The sequence below is a fragment of the Pristis pectinata genome, chromosome 8 (assembly GCF_009764475.1).
Source record: "Pristis pectinata isolate sPriPec2 chromosome 8, sPriPec2.1.pri, whole genome shotgun sequence".
Lineage (NCBI taxonomy): Eukaryota > Metazoa > Chordata > Chondrichthyes > Rhinopristiformes > Pristidae > Pristis > Pristis pectinata.
The window spans coordinates 74,191,247-74,212,625 of record NC_067412.1 but is presented as its reverse complement, the minus strand read 5'-3'; the positions used below and the strand labels follow the sequence as shown (position 1 = coordinate 74,212,625).

The window sequence follows — 21,379 nt, the reverse complement described above, 5'->3', positions numbered from 1 at the left end:
GGCTGGAATGATTAATTTCTAGTGACCACAACCATCTTCCTTTGTACAAAGTATAGTCTCTGACCTTCAGAGTGATTTCCCCCAGTGCTCATTGATTTTAATTTACCAGTGCTCCTTAATGCCACACACAGTCAAATTGTGCCTTGATGTCAAAGGCAGTCACTCACAACTAGGCTCTTGAATTTGGCTCTTTGATCCACATTTGGATGTAATAGCTTATGGAGCCATGTGGTCCTGGTGAAACCCAAACATTGATGGGCATGTCATTGATGAGTAAATGCTGCTTTGCAGCACTGTCAACAGCACCTTCCATTATTTTACTAATGATTGAAAGTAGGCTGATTAGTTGGTAATCAGCTAGATTGGATTTGTCCTGCTTTTTGTGGACATAACTGACCAAATTTTAACATTGGCAGGCAGCTGCTATTACTGTAATTGAACTCCAGCAGCTTTGCCAGAGACACTGTTACTTCTGGAACACAAATTTTCAACACTACTTCTGAGATATGGTCTGGTCTCATAAGCCTTTACTATATTTAGCACTATGGACAATTACATTACATTAAATGAATGAATTGGCTGAATCTGATCTCAGGAAGAAATGTTACCTTGCATAACCTGGTTATGTTGTTGAATTAATTGCAGCACTTATCTGTCTGTAGTTATGGAGGTGAGAGGATAAGCACTTTGTCCCATCTGCACCTTCTTCCACGTGGCATGAGACCTTTATCTCTTGGAGGTTAGCTCCTGTGGACATGCTGCAAGCTGTCATTGGTGTGCAATTTTTGACTGAGAGGGATTTTTAAGTCTAGCTTATTGAAATTCTGGGTTTTTCTTTTACACTTGTGTACTGTGCCCTTTCTCTGCCTGGTCTGCTAGCTGCTCTTGACATTCAGGGAAAATGACACAAAATACTCATGAGACTTCAGTTCAAGGTAGTTGACTTAATTGACTAACCCAAGCACGTTGTTATTTACCTTCTGTTTCCCAGCCTGCTAGGAGATTATTTTTGAAGAGTTCAACCTAATTTCTAATCACGCTGACATTCTACATAAATTTAATACCAGTGGTTTCTTCAATGGTATGCAAATAAGCTGGTCTTCCAAATCCTGGTGCAAATAGATGAACGGACAGTGAGGTGACACATTTCTTATGGTACTATCCCATATGGGTGCAACTGATTGCAGGACATTTCAGGGCCTTAATGCCCAATTGTGACTTTGGCTGAGAAATTTATTCTTGTAAGTCAGAAAGAAACAGTGCTGTGCAGTTGAAAATAGGGTTAACCTGGAGTAGAGCAAAATTGTAACCACATCCTCTTAATGCCAAGCAGTGAATTCTACCCCGAATTTTCCACCCCTGATTTTTGTCGGTACTTTGTCAATATGATTCTCGCATGAACTCACCCCAGTAATATACATTTTCAGCTTTCTAGGGTGACCTTCAACCTCATTGGTCTGAAGGACAAAAGTCGTTGTTTATTCATAAAATGTCCAGGTTTCGAGTTCCCCTAGGATTATATTATTTAAAGGGTCAAAACTCAAATTTGTTTGCCAGACTGTTCCACAGGACCCTAAAGCCTCACTGCCTATTCTACACAGCTCACACATAAGACCAAATCTTTCTTACACGCTCAGTGGCATCTCTGGACTCAAAACTAACTTCCAATGGGAAATAAATACAGAAAATGCTAGAACCACTCAGCATGTCAAGCAGCATCTGTGGAAAAACAGTTAATATTTCAGGTCAAGAATCATTTGTGGGACATTATTATAGAAGATTTCAGTAGCTTGCGTTGAACCAAGGAAACCATGTTGTTTGTCTGCCAAACCTAAGAATGGTTTTTAATAATGGTCATATTAGAAGATTGTCACCCCACTGATACATTGGAAAACAAAGTCAGTACCTCATGCTACACTGCTTTAATGTCCTGAACCAGCATCAAGGGCGGCGTTTCTACTTTTTTTTCCAAACTAAAAGCATATGAATGTTATTGAATTCTGTTTTTGTTTGTGGCATAGAAATGATTGTTGATTGCTTTAACAAACACTTAGTGCATTCTTAAAATATTCTCTTGACAGCTATTTTAACATAGTTGTTAGCCTGTTTGTTTCATTGGATTGTTATAAACCACATTTGTCCACTAACCTTGCCAAGTTTAATTTCTAAGCATATATTTCTAACGTCACAAGAGACATAGTAAATAAGCTTTGACTGATTACAGTAGTCACATGTTGCCGAAGTAATAAAAACAGAAAATGCCGAAATACTCATCAGTTAAGGCCACAGCTGTGGGAAGGGAAAGAGAACTAATGGTTCAGGTTTAAGACCCTTCGTCAGAAGTGGGAAGGAGGGAAAAGAAGTGGGGGAAGGGGATGTCCTTCCCCCAATTTTATCCTAATCACTGGAGGAAGAACAACTCTCTAAAAATTGGGTTGATTATGGGAATATGCCTCAAAAAAGGTTATCTGGTTAATGAGTAAATGTGACGCATTGGAGAAAGAGAGCATAAACAAAAGAATGTTGGAGTTGTGAAATGCAGAGCAGAAAGACGTGCCTGGCAGGACAAGCTGGGCATGTCCTCCACTTCAAGAGAAAAAAAGAAAAAAGGAAAAAAGAACAAACAAGCTGAGTCAATGTCACGCATAGGATGACTGATACAGACAGAGATCAAATTACTTTTTTCTGTCCCAGAGGAGAAGAGGTGAGAGCAGAGACTTGGGAGATGGATGTGATGCGGTCAAGGGCTTTGCTAAAAGTGTAGCAGTGGGCACTCGTACCGACCGAAGCAGTACCTGTCTCTTTTTGGGGTATATGGAATAGCCTTTGTTTCAGTCCTACCTGGGCCCACTCTTCCATTCCCATTAATCACCCTCTTCTTACGGCACTTTTCCCTTGCAACCACAGATGCAGCAGATGTCCTTTCACCTCTTCCTTTCCTGCCATCCAGGAACCTAAACAGTCTTTCCAGATGAAGTAGAATTCACATGAACTTCTTCCAATCTAGTGCACTGTTCACAATGTGCTCTCCTCTACATTGGAGAAACCAAATGCGGATTGGGTGATCACTTTGTGGAGCACCTGCATTCAGTCCGCAGGGACTCCCTGAGCTTCCTGTTGTCTACCAGTTTAATCTTCCATCCCACTCCCACTCTGATCTTTCAGTCTGTGGTCTCCCGCACTGTTACAATGAGGCCCAAAACAAGCTTGACGAACAGGACATCATGTATTATCAGGGCATGTTGCATCCTTTCTGGACTTGGTATTGAATTCTACAACTTTAGTTAACTTGATTTCTCTGTCTGCATCAGTCATCCATCTGTGAGATTGGGTCAGTTTGTTTGTGTTTTTTACCCTTTTTTTGTGGAAGTGGAGGACATGCCCAGCCTCACTTGCCAGACATGACTTCCTGCTCTGCATTTTGCAACTCCTGCATTCTTTTGTCAGAGTTCATTTGGCTATGTTCTCACTCCCTAACTGGTTTACAGTTTATCCCATGTTCACTCCAATTTTACCTTTTCAGAGGTATCCTTCCCCCCCCCCCCCCACCCACCCATACTGCAGCTTAACAAGCTTCTTTTGTCTCCTTCCCAGTTCTGACACTGGGTCTCCAACCTGAAATGTTAACTGTTTCTCTTCCCACAGATGCAGCCTGACCTGTTTCCAGCATTTTCTGTTTTTATTTTAGATTTCCAGCATCCGCAGTTTTATTTTATTTTTATTGCGTTAGTAACCTTAGCTTGATTATTATCACTGAACATTTGATTGGTTCAAACATTTACCACCTCAGTAGAGAAAGGAAGATATCCTATCAAAACTGAAATCATTAAATCCCCCATGTGGCTCATTTTTACTTTACAAATATGTATAAAGATCTGAGCAAAATTTAAGGATGGCCCCAAAAGAGTGAATACTGGTCTGTAGTTCCTTGAACTATTATAGCTCTAACTCTGGAGGAATCTAAGCTTTGCAGTTTGAAAGACCATAGTGGTAGAAGTGGTTGTATTAACAATTTTCATTAATAACACACTAACTGCATTAATCTATGCAGATACCAAAATGTTTGTGACTTCAAAATGTCTCCAATTGTCAAAGTCTCAAACTTGCTGACACAATTTGTCACTGCTTTGCCATGCGTGGTGGGGGGGGGGGGGGTGGTGGTGAAGGGGAGGCTGGTGGGGGGTGTTGGTCCAGTGGTGGAGCATCAACTTGCTGGAGTTCCCCAGAGGCGGGGAATCTCATTGCAGATCCTGTGTTGGCTAGACTTGCTGCAGTGTCTTTGAGCCCAGGGCATTTTATGACTATGAGAAGGAAAGGTAAGATCAAGGTAAGTTAGTTTTTTTAATTATTTGTTTGCTTTCATGTTTTTAATTATTTAAGTGCTTTTAGTTAACTTAAATTGAAAAAATAATAGCTTTTTAAAATTTTTAATAATATTTGCAAATGACAGTTGGGTCTTTCAGCATTGAGTGCAAGCACTTTCCTGCATTCATGTTTTCAAAGCATCAAGGACACAATATAAATGGTTGCAATTCTAATACTTTTAGCTTTAGATTTCCATAAATGGTCTGATAACTTTAACAGTGTGCATAATATCTACCTATATGAAAGCAAACCTTGAAGGTAACAGTCTCCTTGTGTAACTTAAACTGAATATTTGTGTTATTATGGATGCTTGCGCTTTCAGTCTATGCAAAAGTGGACAAACCTGGATACTTGGAGATATGAGGCATGATAGATAAGAACATAAAAAAATTGAGAAAGACTGGGCCACTTGGCCTCTTGAAGGGCAGCATTCTCCTCCCTTATTCTGACATCCCTTGATTTCTCTGAGACCACTGGAAGTATTTAAATGGCAGTAGATACATTTTTGAAAGATTGGGGAATTGAGAGCTCTGGAGAACTGGCATAAAATAAAAGTTAAGGCCTGGAGCAAATCAGCCATGATCATATTGAATGGCAGTTCAGGTTTGAGGGGTCTGGTGGTTTATACCTGCGCCTATATTTTTTATGCTCTGGTATTCAATTTATTCACTTGAGTTGAGGGACTATTGACTTGAAGGTTTGAGTTATAGGGAGAGGTTGGACAGGCTAGGACTTTATTCCTTGGAGTGTAGGAGACTAAGAGGAGATTTAAGAGTGGTGTATAAATCATGAGGGGCATAGATAGGGTGAATGCACTCAGTCTTTTTCCCAGGGTAGGGGAATCAAGGACAAGAGCGCAGAGATGAAAAGGGAGAGATTTAATAGGAACTTGAGGGGCAACATTTTTACACGAAGGGTGGTATGTGTGTGGAATGAGCTGCCAGAGAAAGTGGTTGAGGCAGGTACAATAACAACTTTTAATTGGATAGGTACATGGATTTGGAAGGTTTAGAAGGTTATGGGCCAAACACTGGCAAGTGGGATGGGACACCTTGGTCAGCATGGACCAGTTGAACTGAAGGGCCTGTTTCCATGCTGTATAACTCGATGAACTCTATCCAAAAATCTATCGATTTCAGTCTTGATTGACTGAACCTCTACAGCTCTTCAAGGTAGGGAATTCCAAAAGTTCACTATCCTTTTAATGCAAAGGTTTCTCCTGATCTCCGCCCTAAATAGTCCTAAATGACCTACCCCTTATATTGAAACTGTGACCTCCCCCCCCCCCATTTTAAATTCCTAAGCCAGGAGAAACATCCTCCCCATAGCTATCCCATTGAGCCCTCTGAGAATATTGTATGGTTCGGTGAGATGATTCTTCTAAACTCTAATGAATAGAAATCTAGCCCACTCGATCTCTGCCATCCCAGAAAGAGGTCCAAAGAAACAAATTGTTATATTGATTTATTTTACGGGAAAATAGAAGTGGAGGAGTAGGAGGAGCATGAAGTGGAGACCTGGCTTACCAGGGATCATAGGTATAGTCTGGCCCTATTAGATGGTCAGGTCTACAGAGAAGCTGTTTTACTCTACCCAGTGCTAGGGAGGCTGACACATGTATTAGAAGTACCCACAATAATGTGCTTGCTGTTGAAGTTGTCCTCAGTGCTTTCAGTGAGGACTATAGGGACCAGGACTTTGTTTGACATAATCCAAACATATGGCATAGACATACATACATTTAAATATATATATATATATATATATATATATATATATATACAACACACATATCTATATATAAAAAAATAAAAGCCCATCTACTAATTTATCTATCAATCTATTTATTTATTTATTTGTTTATTTGTTTGTTTATACGTACAAGCCTGTCACAATCTGCTGAGAAAACCATTGACAGAATTACACCCGATTTCCTATCTGTTAAAGCTCAGAAGGATCCAAAGGTTATTAAATGCCATGAGCAATGAAAACAATTTAACAATTATTTTTAAGAAATTATACCATTTAAATGATAGTTGAAGTGCTTTCAAATAATTAAAAACCTTATAACAAACACAGGTAATTTAGCAGTCCACTGCCAAATGAGTCCTGTGGACATGATTAGCCAGGAACTCCTCAATCTCATGTTCAGGCCTTCACCTGGGAAATTATGTGCTACTCCTTCTTAAAGGCAATCCCCGCTTTTCACCAACATATAGGCACAGTTCACGTGACTCAGAAAATAATATAATGAAGTTAAGTTTGGGAATACTATGCTTTCCCTTGGTGCCTACCGTTGATCCGTCAATCGTCTTCTTCTGTGGCGTCCTCGATGTGTACAGAACCCTGGGGATTGAGATGACATTTGCATGTTTTTGACTGTGCTTCATTTCCCCTTTAAGGAGGTGGTTAGTGAAAGTTCTCAGCATGCCGTCACATTGCACACAACCCAGGCATCAGAAAGCAGTGTTCATTGTGGGTGAGAGCAGGTGCTAGAAATAAGATACATGTCAGCTGAGTCTTTCACTGCTTCCTTGCATGTTTGGCATGAGTCAAGTAACACGCAGGCAAAGGACATGAAGGGTATTCTGTCTTCTGCATATCGCTGGTACATTTCAACAAGGAGACTGTGACTGCAAATGGGAAAGAAGATTTTCATATATACTTCTCTATAAGTTATGACTGTCTCTTTTTATCCTACATATTCTGTGATTAACTTTTCTCTGAACAGCCATGGTCACTGCTGTCTTTTTAGTTGATAGTCTGTTACTTGTTGCAGTGAAACAGTTCCATGTGCCACTAATGCCTGCAAAGGATGTAAACCTTCCCTGATGAACAAATAACCACAGTAATATATTGTCTTTATTGACATAAAAACTTAACAAACTGTTTCACAACCAATGAAATACTTTTCAAGTATAGTCATTGCAGTAATGCATGGAAATGTGGCAGTCACTTCACGCACAGCTAGATCCCACAATCACTAGTCAGGTAAATGATCACCCACTATCTTTTAATTATGTTCTAAGGAAAAGTGTTGTTGAATATACTGAAGTGCCGGAGGATTCCAAATGCTGTATTAATAGTAGAGCAAAATGATAAAAGATTTCCCACCCATTCTGCAGAGTTCTGTCAGTTTTGTGTTGCAAAACTTCTTCCTACTGCCAGCCTTCTAGTAATGTAGCTGGTAGAGCTTCACAGTGAGAGACCTGATTTCAAACTTGCCCTTGGGTACTGTCTGTGTGAAATTTGCATGTTCTCCCTGTAATCATGTGGGTTTCTTCTGGGTGCTCCAGCTTCCTCCCACATCCCAAAGACATGTGTTGTCCACTGTAAATTGCCCTCAGTGTGCAGGAAAGTTGATGAAGATATGGGGAGAATGTAGGATTAGTGTAAGTCGGTGGGTGGTTGTCGGTGCGGACTCAGTGGGCTGAAGGACCTATTTCCACGTTGCATCACACTATGGCTCCAGTAGTAGATGCCCAAGATCCATCTGTAGCAATGGATGTGCTTGCTGAAATTGTTAACATTAGCTGAGCCACTGGAGTCGAGTCAACTTACAATAGGGAATGAGGAATTTTGGTACCTGACCTCCTTATCGTAAATGAAAAGCAAAAACCTATAGATGGTGAAGAATCTGAAATGATAAGGGAAAACATTGAAAGGTCGTCAACTCGAAATGTTAACTCTATTGCTTTCAACACAGGGTTTGCCCGACTTACTGAGTGTATCCAGCGTTCTCTGTTCTTACTCCTGATATTCAAGCTAGTTAATGGTTGAGCCATAGAGAGCTGCATTAGAATTTGATTCCTAGCTTGTACTGACTTACTTGGTTGATACCAGTTCAGTTCGGAGAGACATTATGTTTGGTCTACAATACCTCGAATAAGGACAGAATCAGGTTGGCAAGATAGAGCCTCAAGCTTGAAGAGTCACTATCATATGATTAATGGTTACTGGACATGGTACCAGAGGATATCTGGATTTTAGCAAACCATATCCTGATATAGTTAAGGGAGGATGGATAAAATGATGGAAAAAAAGAGAAAAGCAGCTAAGACATATATGCCATGTTTTTCAATATTCATCACAAAACATATTTTAATAACAAAAAGGGCTCATATATTACCAGCTCAGGTCCAAATACTTACTCTGGAAGTGGGTGTGATTGTTTCTGCCATGCTGTACATCTCAAGATGAATTTCAGGGAAATTATAGTTTTTCATGCAGCATATAATTGATTTGTGGATGCAACCACAACCTACTTAGCTGCAAAATGCCATATATATGGAATACTTCATTGCAGCTTCATTGAGCCTCATCCACACATACCCATAAATAAATTCTTACAGCCTGTAATTACACTATGGGTCACTACCATATCATGCTGGTCTGGAGATCTTCTCCTCACTGTGGCAGTGGAGATGATTACCTATTTAGAATATACAGGTAATGCCTCTGCTACAGTAACAAAAAGAGGAATCTTAGATTGCCTAAAGATTGGATTTTTCTCTTTTTTTAGTGTACTAAATATGTGCTCCATGTACCTGTGTAATGTCCAATTGATCAATTGTACAAAACAGTGAAAGTGGCTAAATATATGTTAAAAACAGCTAGGGTGGTTTACATTCAGAATCATGAACCAAAATGGGACCCAAGCAGTTCCTAACAGGAGCTAGATGAAAGGCATTCAGCTGCTATGTCTCTGGCACAGTAATCACTAGGAAGGACAGCAGGGATTAAAACACATCTCTCCCAGGACAGTTGCATTAAAGGCTGCTCAGAGGTGAGAGGAAACACAGGGCAGGGAGGACACAGTGATCTTCAGTATATATGGGTACCTCAGGATCACTCACATGCCACAGGTGATCCCAGGGCACTCCAATTTATGTGTCATTAGGGTAAATTGCACACAGAAATGCCAGTGCTGGTTTCCAAATTGGCTGGATTTCATCTGGAAGTGTTCACTAGTGCAATGAAAGCTGGGTTACACAACTTTTGTGCAGGATTGGAAGTGCTCTGTTCTATTGCTATCATGTTAGTATTAGGATCTCTTCTCTTACTATTTTCTTCCTCAATGTTTACAGATCTTTGTATGAAAATTATCAAAAAGTATCACTGTATTACAGTGAGTTAGCACTAAGTAATTAGACCTATTTCTCAATCAGCTTTTTTGCTTCTGAAATTTGGGGAAGGAAGGGAGTTGAATACGTGGCATTTGCTAATGACATTCCCTTCTATTTCACGTGCTGTCTCCATCATCATAGTGGCCTCCATTACTCTCTTCATGCGTCTTTTCATTCAATCTAATAAATAGCATCAGATTTCTCCCTTTTCTAATTGTGATTTCTCACTCAAGCTGGGGTTAATTTTTGTCTGTGTGGTGGTATAAAAAGGGGAATAGCAGGGTTGTGGTCCTTTTTAAATTTGTCCTGATTTTATTTCTATGAATGTCAATTGAACTGATGGCACGGCAGCATAGTGGTTAGCACAATGCTTTACAGCGCCAGCGACCCGGGTTCAAATCTGGCCACTGTCTGTAAGGAGTTTGTATGTTCTCCCCATGTCTGTGTGGGTTTCCTCTGGGTGCTCCGGTTTCCTCCCACATTCCAAGGACGTACGGGTTAGGAAGTTATGGGCATGCTACGTTGGCGCCGGAAGCATGGTGACACTTGTGGGCTGCCCCCCCAAAATCACTACGCAAAAGATGTATTCCACTGTGTGTTTCGATGTACATGTGACTAATAAAGATCTTATCTTATCTGAAATAAACATGAGCTTGGATTTAAAATGGGCTTCCTTTTTGCTATCATCTGTCTTTTAGACTGCAGCTCAGACAAAATTCTCTTCATTCTCTCTTTCTTTCTGTGTGTGTGTGTCTCTCTCTCTTTCACTTTGTTTTCTTCAAATAGGTATCCTTTTCTTATGCCCCTGCACGTTTTCCACTATGTATCTCCATTTCTGACCAGCTGTTCATTAGCAGTTACTAGTTTCAACAAGTACCTGGTGACTAGATAAACTTCTTTCAAGTACTTGTATCGTTTCTGAAATCCCAGCATTGTTAGTCTGAGATTTAACAGAAATTTCAGAATGGATTTAATGGACATGGGTACACAAATGCAGACCCTAATTTTTATATTGAGATCTCACAGCATAATTCATTTCAAGAAAGTGCTGTGTTGGTATAAAATTACCTACATAGGATACAACTTGGAATAATTTTATTTAAAAAGGACTACTTTGTAAAATCTGTATATTTCCATAATTAAAGCTCTAAATAGCAAAATTAGGGCTTCATTGTTTCCACTCGATATTTGTTAGATGTCTGACTTATTTCTAAAGCTGTCAATGATTTTTACTCCTTTGAATTATAGATGCAGTATGGGAAAATATATTAGAATGCATATCTAGACCTTGGTGCTGGATGGGTTAAGTAACGCAAGTGGTTGGGAATAAATTCATTCTGTTGGCATCCCACATCAGGTAAGGTTAGTTGTGGGAGGTTCTAGCTGTCTTTTTAAAAGCATATAATGACAAGACAATCTGGAAAGAAAAGCAGAAGCTATAATTACACGACCTTGTGACCGTCAAGAGATGATGTGAATTTGCATTTGTGATGCAGTAATCTCTGAGGTTTGGAATGTTCATACCCACACTCCCCAAGCAATTACCACTATATTGTGCGGCAGTCTTATCAGCTCCAGTTCTATGATGAACAGATCTAAAGTGTAGACTGTGGATGTAAATACACTCACTGCTCAGCAGCTGAAGGCTACAGAAATTATTCCTGAAGTGAAAGGTTTACGTTGTCAGAAAATCTTTGCTGTGCTTATTTATTATCCAGAATTATATTGTTAATTCCTCCTTTTGCCCCTTAATTTTGAACCCTATCCTCTTTATTTCCAGGAGAAATTAGTGGAGATCCACTGAGGTATCTCAGAGGGCAGCATGGTGGCACAGCAGTTAGCGCTGCTGCCTTGCAGCTCCAGAGACCCAAGTTTGATCCTGACCTTGGGTGCTCTCTATATAGAGCTTCAACATTCTCTCTTTGATTGTATGGGCTTCTGCCAGGTGCCCTCTCACATTCCAAAGGCACTGAGAATTTAATTGGCCACTGTAAATTACCCCTGAGTGCAGGTAAGTGGCAAAAAAATCAAAAGCGAGTTGATGGGGGTTTGGGTTTATTGTATGTCTTCTGTTCTATGTACGTCCTCTGTTGTGTGAGTCTGAGGGAAACGACATTTCGTTCCGCCATGTGTTTTTATAGCATGGATGAATGTCAGTAAAGTAACTTGAACTTGAACTTGATGGGCATGTGAGAGAAGAAGGAAGGTGAAGCAGGGGATGGGACTGATGGGATTGTTCTAACGGGAGCTGGCATGAACTGAATGGCCTCGTTCTGCGTTGTACTAAGTAATTTCTAAGTAAATATGGTCCTAGTCCTCTAAACCAGTCTTGCAATAAATATATTAGCAAAAACACATTCATAAATGGCTCAATTTGCAAAATAATGATTGCACAACTCCAAATTCAGCCATTTACTCATAGTTCTAAACTATTTATAACACAGACTTCTCTCAAAATAGGATATATTTGTGAAAATTATGAAATGCATTTGTGACACCAAGTTTTGTCCTTATTTATAAATCTTTGTCATCACGACATTGGTCCGATCTATTTCCCCAGTCTGCTTCAGCTCCATACCCCCTTCCAAACACTTGTTTATTCTGATATTTTTGTAAGAAGTTTACGAAGGTATGGATTGGGAGTAAGGTCTAAAGTTTGGTTGTAGAGGTTGGTCGTAAGAAAGATAAAGGTATGTGGAAAGGATGTTCCAAATAGCACAACTGGAGCAGCCAAAGGCCCTTTACCAATGGTGAAGCAGGAGGGAAAGAAGAGATTCACAAAGGGAACAAAATTTGAAGAATGGAATATTTGGAAGAGGGTCTACAGCTGAGCAAACTGGGGAAATAGGTTGGAGCAAGGCCATGAGGACATAGATTTATAAATAAGGACAAAACTTGCTAACACAATGCATTTTATAATTTTTACAAATATATATTGCATTGGGAAAAATTTGTGTTGTAAATAGGTTAGAACTATGAGTGAAAAGATGATTTTGGGTTTGTGCTATCATCATATAGATTGTGCTATCGTCAAATAGAGCCATGACTAGGCAATTTTTTAAAATAAGGAAAATCAGTTAAGCTCAATAAAAACATCCTGTCCCAAGATGAATAATTTAGATGAGTTGCAACACAAACTATGTAAGGTTAACAGAGGAAACCTTCCAGAACATCAGAGAGACATTGGTGGAGTAGAATGACAGAAAGCTTTGATTAATGAATGCCTTATTGGATATTGGTGTTGTTCGTGAATATTAATAATACAGATTAATAATAATCTATTATTAATGAATGGACATGAAAGATGTCAAAGTTTCTATTAATGAATGTAAAAACCACTGTTGGTGAATGATAGTGGAGGATATCATAAATCAATTTTTAATGTATGTGATCATGCAGATTGTTATAAACAAGTTATGAACAGCAACAGAAGAGGTGTTGTCTGTTGCTAACTTGCATGTCAGGAAATTCTAAAGGTATGAATAATGTGTGACAGTGCAGGATACTGTCCCCAACAAGAATGAGTCTTAATCACCTAAGCTTAACATTCATTATCAATACCTCTGCTGAGTGCCCAACTATCAACATCCTCAGAGCCACCATTGGCCAGTAACTCCACCATCCCAATCGCCTATATACTGTGGTTACATGAGCAATTCATGGCTGACTATCCTGTAGCAAGTGATACAATTCCTGCTACCATATGCAAGGCAGAGGTCAGGAATGTGATAGAATACTCACCAGTTGCCTGGATAAGTTAAGCTCAAGCAATAGTCCATAACCTTGATCAGGACAAAACACTTCCTTGATTGACACCCTATCTAACATGCTGAACATTAACTCCATCCACTACCAGAGGGCTGTGGCTGTAGTGTGTACTAATTTCAAAATGCACCACAATCACCTGCTCAGGCTTTTCCAACAGCATCCCAAGCCTGCAATCTCTATCACCAAGAATACCACCACTTTTGGTTCCCACTTCATGTCATGCACCATCTTGACCATTCTTACAATGTCACTTTTTCTAAATCCTGGAACTCCATAACCAACAACTCCACGAAAGTACCATCACCAGAAGGACTGCAGCTGTTCAAGAAGGTAGATTGTCATCTCTTTTTCAATGGCAATTAGAACTGGGCAATAAATTCTGGCCTTCCCATTGATCCCTACCTGGCTAAGATGAATAAATTTTTAAAAAATGATTGTTTCACCAAGCTTGCATGGCAATAGAAAGACCCAGGATTATAGCCATGATTCCTCACATGGTCAATTCCAGATCAGAGCTTTTAGAAAACTATTAAGTTAAACCTGTGGGAACTGAAGAATTTTAGTGTTTAAAGCTGTTATGACTGTTTTCTCACACTCTATAGGGAGCCTAACAGAGAGACGCTGACAGAGGTAATACATTAGGTCACACATCATCTCAGCTGGGAATTGTGTGCAAGATGATGAGTCTTTTTTGGAATCCAACCTATACTTCTGTGTCATTTTTTTTTACTCATCTATCTGAGAGATAACTACACTTAGGTATAGAACACATCTCACTTTTAAAATAACAGAACAGATAATGCTACAAAAGGACAGTCAAAGAGGAAGATAAGTTAGAGGAAAGAAATTTACATGATCATGCAATACAGCACTTCAAAAAGCATGGCCTAAACAGCAAAAGGAGGAAGCCAATTATTCAATTTTTAAAGTAGTAAACAGATTTAAAATGCAGGAGAGAGGTGTCCTGTACTTTGGATAATATACAATGTCACACAAGTGAGAAGACGTTGCAAAGAAAGGTAAACTTCCTTCACTTTTGATTCCATTGTCAGAATATATCAGCATAAAGTTACCTTTGTACCAAATCCAGATAAGTTATCAAGCCTCATTGCTACAGAATGCAATGCACACTTCCATCAGACAGTAGTCAAATTTGAATAGATTGATTTTTAATTCCCCTAGATTAAAATGGGGGAGGTGACTTACTTGCTCTGTTCCCATCCCAATCTAGTTGTCTGGAGTTTAAAACTATAGGATACAAAGACATTGGCTTTTTTAAAATGTAAGGTCAGGCAATGATTATCAGGGTCCAAAAGCTAATTTTATCTGAGGCTCAAGCCCAGAGGGAGTGGTGGTTTTCCCAGTAACCCAAACCAGTTTACTGCTTCATGGGAGGGGATAACCAGTCCTCACAAGGATATGGTGGACCTCCTTTGCCCTCAGGAATTAACCCTAATCCAACTGTGATTACCCACAAAAGGACCCACCATGCCACTGGGGACACAGATCACTTAGGTCCTCACAGCTGCTTCACTTTGTGGCCCAGTAGCCACCTCCTAACAATTTCCAAACTGTTTTGGTTGGAAACTCAGCAAGCAGCATGTTAATGAGTCTCAGTCATTAAAACTATCTATGAGCTTCCTGCAAGAATTCTAAGATATGCTGACCACTTGCTAGCACCTGGAGTAGAAATCATTGTAAGGGAAAATCCTTAATTTTTGCCCCTTTGGGAAGGTAGTATCAGTTGGCTGTACAACTCGTCCTAATGGCCTATTTAAATGAATCTGACGCCATAAGTTCACTCGGTTCATGCCCGGGATGAAGGGGTTGCATTATGAGGAAGCTTTGAACAGAGCAGACTCATTGATATTTAGATGGATGAAAAGTGATACTATTGAAAAATATCGGATTCTGGGGGATTTTCTTAATATGGTTGATGCTGAGAGGATATTTCCCCACATGGGGAAATCAAACAAGGGGGCAGAGTTTCAAAATAAGGGGTCATGCATTGAAGATAGAGATGAAGAAAGGATTTCGTAAAGGATTGTGAATCGTTGGAATTCTCTACCCAAGAAAGCTGAAGCATTAAGTATATTCAAGGCTAAGCTAAACAGATATTTGGTCTACAAGGGAGTCAGATGTTATAAGGAACAGGTTATTGGTCAGATTGTTCAGGCTCCAGGGACCAAATGATATTCTACTGCTCCTACACATTAAGCCAGCAAATAGAATAAACTTCCATTCCATCATTGCATGGAATACAAGCCATTTGGCGTACTGCATCCACAACAACGATCTAGTACCACTTACACTGGTTCCAATTTACTTCTTGCATCCCCATCAACTCTCCCCTACCACACACTGATTTTCCTGTCACCCACCTACACCAGGAGCAATTTATAGTAGCCAATTAACTCAACAACCAACATATGGGAGGAAACTAGAAGATCATGGGGAAACTGACATGGTCACAGGAACAATATGCAAATTCCACAGAGACAACACTCAAGGTTAGGTTCTATGGAGCTATGAAGCAGCAGCACTAACTGCTGCATCATTGTGCTGCCTAGGATTTGGGCTTAATTTGCTATTCAAAGTACTGGACCTTGGAGAAATGTAAAGTTCAACAATGTTTCTCAAATATGGGATGCTAATTTGTTAAAAAGTTTTGTTGGCATGATACACTATTAGTGCATGAAAGTTGGAGCTGTTTATCTGCTGCCAGATATTTCCCACACTTCGCCACACCTGATTGCTTGTCAGTGCTTGAAAGTGACAGTGATTAGGTTGGTGTCTCATTGGTGTTGGGTTATTCTCTCATTTGCTGTACATTTCAACTTTAAAGACTACACCAAAATCATTACTTATTTAGATGATTGATTAGAGTTCTATAAACTGATAGTCATTTACAGTAAAGCCAAATTTTGTGTTGTATTTTTACAGGCAAACCCTCCTCCCATTATTGTGAATGCTGATTCACTGGATAGTGGACCTTATGTAAGTACTTTAAAATTGCTTTATTGTTTACAATTCACTGTGAAAAGATGGAAATGGGGTAACTGCAATTGGGAATGTTTTGGGGCCTAGTCAGACATTTTCTTCACATTGTGTTCACAGCAGCACCAACAAATAGTTTGTATGATGATACGGTTGGCGAGTATTGTGATCTGCAACAAGTCAAACCCTGTTGATCTGAATGTTTGCACTGCTCGCTTAATTATTACCACAAAATGTGTTCCCAAAACAATTGATTCCATTGGCACTCCAGAACTTGATCCTCTGAAGATCCATGCAGTTATTGGCCAGCTGCTGCTCACTGTATTAGAAAAGTGAAAACAAAATGGTGCTGAACAGAAATCCCAGCATCCCAATATTAAATGCTTCAGATACCAAAGGGAATCTGCCTGTCACAATTGTAGGGAGACCCTGTCAGGGAGCAAATGTATCTACCCAATTTTAATATAATTCAGCAGGTGTATAAAGGGTCAAACAAGATTAAGGTCTGCCCTTGAAAGTGCGTGCACGAGGACTCGCGATGCAAGCAGAGCAACTATTCCTTAAACTGGGTGAGAAGAATGATTAGCTTCAGGGTCAGCGAGGTGCTGGGATGACTAGCTCTTGGTCAGATTGAGTGGTGAATTTTTTTCACATCCTTCTTTCACAAGTTGGGTTTCCTAATATCTTTTTCTATACGCTACACTGATCTCTAACCCTTTTTCCAAGTCCCAGAATCCATTCTGAATACGGAGTAAGGAGTGCAAATGGCATCTATTTTTCTGGGAACAATCTTTATGACAATATTTGAGAAATCAGTGTAAAGATTCAGATCAACAGTTTTTGACCTTGCTGGCCTGTATAAATGATGCACACATTGAATATCAGTTATAGGGCTAGTTGATACTTGAAACCTTAAGTGCCATTTTACAACTGAAAATGAATTAATGAACCAGTCAGGGTAGATAAGAGGTGTGTAATGCATCCCCTCGTTGACAGGTCAAGTACATTTGAGGCTTTTGTGTGTAGGAACACAGGAAAATGGCTTTCTGCATTGGTCTTTATTATATAAATGGAGATTGCGAACCAAGCTAACAGCAGGAGAAAATTGTTCTGAATTCACGGGCCCATAAGTTACATCTAAATAAGGACAGTCATTCTGCTGATATTAGTTCAGCTTTCCCTCGTACAGGATCCAGTTGTTTCTTCAACAATTCTGGGGTTTTACCAGCACCATCCCAATGATTTGCTGTATTTTTCCCTCGATACAAAAAATAGCATCCTACTTCAGTGCTAAATTTGCTTTCCACTAGTTTAGTTCTGTGACCTTTAAATTCTCTGTCACAGTTTAATTTAAAAGTTTTCTGGATCTATTTATACAGTGCAATTGATTATCTTTTATAAGCTGATAAGATTGCTTCTCCCTCTCAGTCACCTCCATCCAGACTGAAGAGCACACGTCTCTCTTACTAACTCTGGAGCGGCGGAGGCTGAGGGGAGACCTGATGGAGGTTTATAAGATTTTGAGAGGCATAGACAGTTGGTATCTTTTCCAGGGTTGAAATGTCTAATACTAGAGGGCATGCATTTAAGGTGAGAGGGAGTAAGTTCAAAGGAAAAGTGCGGGATGTTTTGTTTTACACAGAGTGGTGGGTGCCTTGAATGTGCTGCTAAGGGTAGTGGTTGAGGCAAATATGATAGAGGTGTTTAAGAGGTTCTTGGATAGGCACATGAATATGCAGAGAATGGAGGGATATGGACATTGTGTAGGCAGAAGGGATTAGTTTAGTTAGGCATTTAATTACTAATTTAGTTAGTTTGGCACAACATTGTGGGCTGAAGGGCCTGTTCCTGTGCTGTACTGTTCCGTGTATCTCACTACTGTGAAGCGTTTTTATTGATTGGGCAGAAGCTTCTGGGTTTGAGTGGAACACATGTTTTACACAATATTAACTCATCATTAAGGGGTGGGTTCAACAGATTGGAAAAGTATGGCTAAAAGTAAAAGGAAAGGAGAGTACAGGAGAGACTTCTGAGGTCTCCAGAATAAAGAATAAGACAAAAAGTTTAAAAAGGGTAAGAATTTAACTTCAGACAACATGAAGACAAATTTGAGAAGAAGGGTGGTGAATACAGGACTGAAGGTGTTATATTTGAATGCACGAAGTATACGAAATAAGGTAGATGAGCTCATAGCACAGTTAGAAATTGGCAGGTATGACATTGTAGGCATCACAGAGTTGTGGTGGATCACAGCTGGGAGCTAAGCATCCACGGATACACAGTCTATTGAAAAGACAGGCAGGTGGGCAGAGGGAGTGGGGTGGCTCTGTTGGTAAAAAGTGAAATCAAATCCTTAGAAAGAAGTGACGTAGGATCAGAAGATGTAGAATCCTTGTGGGTAGAGTTAAGAAACTGCAAGGGTAAAAAGACCCCGATGGGAATTATATACAGGCCTCCGAATAGTAGCCAGGATGTGGAGTACAAATTACAACAGGAGTTAGAAAAGGCATGTGAAAAAGGCAATGTTACGGTGGTCATGGGGGATTTCAATATGCGTGTAGATTGGGAAAATCAGGTAGGTACTGGATACCAAGAGAAGGAATTTGTAGAATGCCTACGAGATGGCTTTTTAGAGTAGCTTGTGGTCGAGCCCACTAGGGAAAAGGCAATTCTGGATTTGGTGTCGTGCAATGAACCAGATTCGATTAGGGAGCTTAAGGTAAGGAACCCTTAGGAGGCAGTCATCATCATATGATAGAATTCACCCTGCAATTTGAGAGGGAGAAGCTAAAATCAGATGTATCAGTATTACGGTTGAGTAAAGGTAACTACAGAGGCATGAGAGAGGAGCTAGCCAAAGATTGGAAGGGGACCCTAGCAGGGATGACGCTAGAGCAGCAATGGCAGGAGTTTCTGGGAGTTATTCGGAAGACGCAGTATCAATTCATCCCAAAGAAGAAGAAGCATTCTGAAGGGAGGATGAGGTAAGGCACATGGCTGCCAAGGGAAGTCAAAGACAGCTTAAAAGCAAAAGAGAGGACATACAATATTGCAAAAATTAGTGGGAAGCTAGAGGATTGGGAAACTTTTAAAAATTAGCAGAAGGCAACTAAAAAAGCAATAAGGGGAGAAAAGATGAAATATGAAGGTACGCTGGCCAATAATATAAAAGAGGATACCAAATGATTTTTCAAATATATAAAGAGTAAAAGAGAGACAAGAGTGGTCATCGGACTGCTGGAAAATAACGCTGGAGAGATAGTAATGGGGAACAAAGAAATGGCGGATGAACTGAATAAGTATTTTGTGTCAGTCTTCACTGTGGAAGACACCAGCAACATGCCAGAATTTGAGAGAGTCGGGGGCAGAAGTGAGTGTAGTCTCTATTACTAAGGAGAAGGTGCTTGGGAAACTGAAAAGTCTGAAGGTAGATAAGTCACCTGGACCAGATGGACTACACCCCAGGGTTCTGAAAAGAGGTAGCTGAAGAGATTGTGGAGGCATTAGTGATCTTTCAAGAATCACTAGAGTCATGAATGGTTCTGGAACACTGGAAAATCGCAAATGTCACTCCACTCTTTAAGAAGGGAGGGAGGCAAAAGACGGAATTATAGGCCAGTTTGCCTGACTTCAGTGGTTGGTAAGATGTTAGGGTTAATTACTAATGATGAGGTTTTGGGATACTTGGAAGCTCATGGTAAAATAGGCCAAAGTCATCATGGTTTCCTTCAGGGGAGATCTTGCCTGACAAACCTGTTGGAATTCTGTGAGGAAGTAACAGGCAGGAAAAACAAAGGAGAGTCAGTGGATGTTGTTTATTTGGATTTTCAGAAGGCCTTTGACAAGGTGCTGCACATGAGGCTGCCAAACAAGATGGGACCCCATGGTATTACAGGAAAGGTACTAGCATGGATAGAAGATTGGCTGACTGGCAGAAGGCAAAGATTGTGAATAAAGGGGACCTTTTCTGGTTGGCTGCCAGTGACTAGTGGTGTTCGCCAGGGGTCAGTGTTGGGTCTGCTACTTTTCACGTTATATGTTAATGACCTGGATGACGGAATTGATGGCTTTGTGGCCAAGTTTGCAGATGATACAAAGATAGGTGGAGGGGCAGGTGGTGTTGAGGAAGCAGGGAGTCTGCAGAAGGACTTGGACAGGTTGGGAGAATGGACAAAGAAGTGGTAGATGTAATACAGCGTAGGGAAGTGTATGGTCATGCACTTTGGTAGAAGGAATAAAGGTGTAGACTATTTTCTAAATGGGGAGGGAGTTCAGAAATCGGAGGTGCAAAGGGACTTGGGAGTCCTAGTGCAAGATTCCTTAAAGATTAACTTGCAGGTTGAGTCGGTAGTAAGGAAGGCAAATGTAATGTTAGCATTCATTTCAAGAGGACAAGAATATAAAAGCAAGGATGTAATGCTGAGGCTTTATAAGGTGTTGGTCAGACCACATTTGGAGTATTGTGAGCAGTTTTGGGCCCCGTATCTAAGGAAGGATGTGCTGGCAATGGAGGGGGTCCAGAGGAGGTTTATAAGCATGACCTTGGGAATTAAAGGGTTAATGTATGAGGAGCATTTGATGGCTCTGGGCCTGTACTCGCTGGAGTTTAGAAGGGTGAGGGGGGAATCTCATTGAAACCTACCAAATATTGAGAGGCCTGGATAGAGTGGAGAGGTGGTTTCCAGTAGTGGGAGAGTCTAGGACCTGAGGGCACTACCTCAGAAAAGAAGGATGTCCCTTTAGAACAGAGATGACAAGGAATTTCTTTAGCCAGAGGGTGGTGAATCTGTGGAATTCATTGCCATAGACGGCTGTGGAGGAATATTTAAAGCGGAGGTTGACAGGTTCTTGATTAGTAAGGGCATCAAAGGTGACGGAGAGAAGGCAGGAGAATGGGGTCGAGAATGAAAAATACATCAATCATGATTGAATAGCAGAGCAGACTTGAAGGGCTGAATGGCCTTATTCTGCTCCTATGAGCGTGTGATCATTTGCTGATGGCAAGTTTAGGACAAAAATTCCTTTCTAAAAATGCCTTTTTTCCTGTAAGCCCTCCCCAGAAATTGTATGGATCTTGGTGACTAGAAATGGATATAGGCCTCCAGAATAGGTACACAGAGATA

The 21,379-nt window shown here is 40.3% G+C and overlaps 1 protein-coding gene across 2 annotated transcripts in view; it reads left to right on the top strand.

Annotated features, from left to right (window-relative positions):
• The window catches only part of dlg3 (discs, large homolog 3 (Drosophila)), a 212,469-nt gene that overhangs the window by 17,140 nt on the left and 173,950 nt on the right, over positions 1-21,379 (top strand). For both annotated transcript variants that reach the window (XM_052020918.1, XM_052020917.1), the window contains exon 2: positions 16,203-16,256. In XM_052020918.1, coding sequence (XP_051876878.1) covers positions 16,203-16,256 — 54 coding nt within the window. The remainder of the gene's footprint in view (positions 1-16,202; positions 16,257-21,379) is intronic.